This window comes from Sinocyclocheilus rhinocerous, unplaced genomic scaffold (assembly GCF_001515625.1).
Source record: "Sinocyclocheilus rhinocerous isolate Xijiao unplaced genomic scaffold, SAMN03320098_v1.1 scaffold3621, whole genome shotgun sequence".
Classification (NCBI taxonomy): Eukaryota; Metazoa; Chordata; class Actinopteri; order Cypriniformes; family Cyprinidae; genus Sinocyclocheilus; species Sinocyclocheilus rhinocerous.
In genome coordinates this window covers 165,147-169,809 of record NW_015654992.1, presented here as the reverse complement: position 1 = coordinate 169,809, position 4,663 = coordinate 165,147, and the positions used below count along the sequence as shown (strand labels likewise).

At 40.0% G+C, this 4,663-nt stretch overlaps 1 protein-coding gene across 1 annotated transcript in view; it reads left to right on the top strand.

Moving 5' to 3' along the window:
- Positions 1–636: 636 nt before the first annotated feature.
- LOC107717912 (sodium/potassium-transporting ATPase subunit alpha-1-like) overlaps positions 637–4,663 on the top strand; it is a 12,246-nt gene continuing 8,219 nt past the window's right edge. Inside the window, exon 1 of the mRNA XM_016524818.1 lies at positions 637–842. Within this exon, the coding sequence (XP_016380304.1) occupies positions 831–842 (12 nt within the window). The 5' untranslated portion in view covers positions 637–830. The remainder of the gene's footprint in view (positions 843–4,663) is intronic.

Here is a 4,663-nt window from a genome sequence, read left to right as displayed (position 1 = left end):
CAGCTTGAAACCACACTCTAAAACACAGCTACAAGATTAAAGTGACGTGACGTGACATGTGGCCAAGTATGGTGACCCATACTAGGAATTAGTGCTCTGCATTTAACCCATCCTAAGTGCACACACACAGCAGTGAACACACACACACCGTGAACACACACCCGGAGCAGTGGGCAGCCCTTTATGCTACGGCGCCCGGGGAGCAGTTGGGGGTTCGGTGCCTTGCGCAAGGGCACCTCAGTCGTGGTATTGAAGGTGGGAGAGAGCGCTGTACATTCACTCCCCCCACCTACAATCCCTGCTGGTGCGAGACTCGAACCCACAACCTTTGGGTTAGAGTCCGACTCTCTAACCATTAGGCCACAACTTCCACTAACCGGATTTTCTAACAGAATATTAACTTTCAAGAGGGTTTCTTAACCAGCAATTCAACAATGATAAGCTCAAACAAAAAGGGTATCGGCACTGACATGGAAAAGCGAGACATTTATTTAAAACGATCAAAGTTCAGAGGTGAAAGTCTGACCAGCCACCAGCCCCGCTCTTGTCTTCCATGCAGACCACGCCCATTTTCTTCCGCGTTACCATGACAATCCGGGCAGACGTCACAGTGAAAAAAAAACACTATATATAAGCTTTGAATGTTCAGACTGTAACGCGGCTTGGATGCGTGTCCGGGTGGAACGACACGGCTAGCGGTGACCAAGGGGGAAAACAAGCCCCCCAAAAAGAAAGGAAACGGGATTGGGGACTTTTAATTTGTTGTTTTTAAAGCTTGGATTTTTTTGTTTTTGAAAAGCCAGGTGGTCGTTTTAATCAAAAGAAGCAAAATGGGACGAGGAGTAAGTGTTAATGTTATCGTTTAATTCTTGGAATTTGCAATATTGTTTCTATGTTTAAACAGATGGTTTTAAAGTAACTGAAAATAATGGTTTGGTAAATAGTTGTTTCCAAATGGCTTCCCGGAGTATGAGATTTCCGCAGTTTTAATATTCAAATTAGTTCGTTTAAATGAATTAAATACGCGCAAGGGTTAACCTAAACCATATGAAGTCTGTATTCTCCGACGGAGCAACAGGTTTTAAGACTGTGGCTTTAAAAGAGAGGCAAACTCTATTTTAAAACGTTTTTCGTTCACTGCAAAGATTTCAGGAATGTAGCAGACACGCAAACGTTCTCCTCTATAGCCGCGATGTTGCACGGCCTGTTTTTCGTAGCGGATGTAGTCAGTCTCGGGACTTTTACATTGTAAAACTGAAGTAATCATGTATGCTACAAAATAATCGCTCTGAATGCGCCCTAATGTAGGTTATTGCAGCTCTTAGAAAAATCGTCAAGTTCTTTAACTTGTACGACAAAACATTTCTAGGTTGGCCCGACAACGTGTTTCTGAGTGTGACAAAACCTCGAGATACATCGTGGAACTATTTAACCGCGTAACGTTAAACCTCGAAATGAATGACGCGCTTACTTTACATTTTTGGGGTAAAACCTCCAGATACACAAGATAAACTCATCTCATCTTGACATATACTACATCTGCTACAGTCTCTAAATATCCGCTTTAAAACATTGAACGAGACGCATATTTTGAAATTGCCCGCAATTTTGTTTTAAATAAACACTGTAAATGTAGGCTGAGTTAAATCATCTCAAATCCACAAACCGTTCGCTTCTTGATACGAAAGTCTGGAGATGTAGGCTATCGTTTGACTATAATAGCTATTACATTTAAACTCTAAACGCTTTAACTCGTCAGTTTAAACACTGAGATACAGAAGATAAACAGTTGCTACCACACGCTATATCGATTAAAAAAACTTTAAAGAAACAAATACGCGTGCTTTAACCATGTAATGTAAAATCATTTAGTTAACGCTTTGACATATGGTTTTAATGGCGTTATCATGCAGTCGGTTCATGTTATGTTTGTTATGCACATTATAATGCATGAGATCAATGCATATGATCTCATGAATATGTGTAAACCACATAAACGCGAAGTAAACCATGTTAAATTTTAGGGTGTAGTCTGACATGATAAAGTTGTCTCGGGTTTGAGGACTAGTTATCATCACGTCTGTTTGTCGTCGTTATCTACTTAGCCTATATTAAGTGGAGCAGGCTTAGTTCGTTCAATAAAGGCTTCACTTAAACGCGGGCACTGACGGAGACAGTGTTTACCTGCTATGAAATCACGTCTTTGCGTCCCGCAATTCAGAATTATGGACATTAATCTTAATTAAATTACATTCTGGAAGGAACTGTAAGACACCCCATTGGCTGCATGATATGCTTAGATTTTAATTACGCTTTCTTTCATTTCTCCTTTCACATTCAGTCATAATCGTATGATTTGCTTCGTGTAGGGTTCATTAACTCCTAATATGATTCCAGCATGCAGTGGCATTGCGTAAGAGCTGAATGCCACTCCCTAATGTGAGGCTCTGAGCACCAGTGTAAATGTGTATTATGCATTCAGTCCCAGGGTATTCCATGTGATGGAGAACAAACAGCCATCTGCATGTTTCATGTAGCCTAGGTTTGGTGCATTGAGCTATGCCCCCAGCCCCATCAAACCCCACCACAGTGGGGCAGATGTCTGGCCTCTGCAGACACAGGGTTGCTGTTGTGTTTGCATGCAAGAGGCTGATATGAAATAACAGCATTTGCAATGTAGAATTTTTCTGGGGCATATTTAAATAAGAATCTAAATGAAATGTTTGCTAGTTTAATACTGATTTTTTTACCTTTTGAAGTACTATGGAATTACCATGATGGCATATATGGTACTTAGAATATTCATATAGGCCTACATTGTATACAGATAATAGTTTACCATGGTAATACCCATTGATAGCCACCACAGACTTTGAAGGGGATGCAAATCTGATTATATTTAATGTTTGCAAATCCATTAAACCTTTTTTTTTTTTTAAGCGCAAGCTATTTTTTTCATACAAATGTTAGTATATTGTGTTTTAGGACCGGCATCAGGTGTTGACCACAGCTGTATTCTCGATCCCCCGAGTGTGTATATAAGCTAATACTGTCGCTCCATCTCTGAAGAGTTTAACATTCTTTCCATTCACCACTCACTATGTGTTAGTGAGACCTTTTGTCATTGACAATCCCATCTGACAGTGGCTGACAGTGACCACTCCTCCTCACTGACCCCGAAGGCTGTCTCAGGGCCACCTTACCTTTTTTGGTGCAGTGAACTGTGTGAGATAGTAACATGCATTTACCTCCATGCAATTGCTGCTTTCCCACCACCAATGGGGAAAGACAGAGCTTTCCAAAATGCATGGATGTTTATTTTGACGTTTTAGAAATGCAGTATGGTCCAAATGTTTCAGACCATGTTGTACATTTGTCGCTTTTAGGATTTTGAAAATAATCTCTTAAGGTGATTAGTTAAATGTAAGTAAATGAGTGTTGTTGATCATGTGACTTTCAGATGGTCAGATTTTCTTCCACTGAAGCTCAAGATGCTCTTTGGAACATCTGAAATCATGCTGGAGAACATAATCATCAGGTTTTGTTCATGAATGTGCAATACCAAGACATTCACCATTTTTTCATTGCTCTCCTTTTTCTCCTTCATTGCTATGCTGATAATATAATCTTTAATGTCCGATTGTGTATTAAAACGCTAACTAGAAGCAATTTCACTTTTGGACCCCACTGTAAGCTTTTGTTCTTTTTCTCTCTGTGCTCTTAAACTGCAGTGAGCTTATAAAAAGCTGTAATTCAGCACTAATTGCCCTGTGACTGGTGTGGAGGAGTTTGCACACCATGTTTTCTTTTCACCCTCTGCTGTTCATTCGCCACTTCTAAAACAAAAAGAGTTGGGTCTGACATGTGACTTAACCCATTCACGGCAGAGGTGTGGCTCTGTTTCCAATGTCAACAGGGCAAAGTCCCAGTATGAGAGGACTAATATGCTCGAGCGAACCGTTTTTGGCTCATGTGCAAGATAAAGACTGGAAAGAACAGTATTTTTAAAAATTTGATATAATCCAGAATATTCTCTCACAAATGTGAATATGTGTAGGTTTTGCTATGGTTGATTTATCTTCCACCCTCTGACTCACTTTCTTTCAACTTTGTGACATTTTCCACACACATGTGCAAGATGTGAAAAGTGCTTATATGCATATTAAATGTGATGACTAAGTGTTTAAGTAAACTAGCATATGCAGACGTGAAAGAGTGCTAAAGTAAACCGTCATGTTCAGTTGGGCACTACAGGTGTCGAGTTATTTGTTTCTGGTCACTTTCATCATCTGTTGCTTTCATGTACAGAAAACAACCAATCCAGTGTACTTGCAGATTTATATCAGGACATGGATAGACCTGCAAAAAAAAAAATTTGATGCAGCATTAAATATCTTGTTTCTTTGTAAGATGAGCTGAAGTCATCAAAGCTGTTGAAAAAAATCTTTTAAAGGGGTCATATGATGTGATTTCAATTTTTCCTTTCTCTTTGGAGTGTTACAAGCTCTTGGTGCGTAAAGAAGATCTGTAAAGTTGTAAAGACTAAAGTCTCAAATCCAAAGAGATATCAGTGTTTCCCCTGCCATTATTTTAGGGGGGCGGCCCGCCCCCCCAACGGCACCCCCCGCCCCCCTTGAAGGTCAAGTTAATTTTATTTAATTGT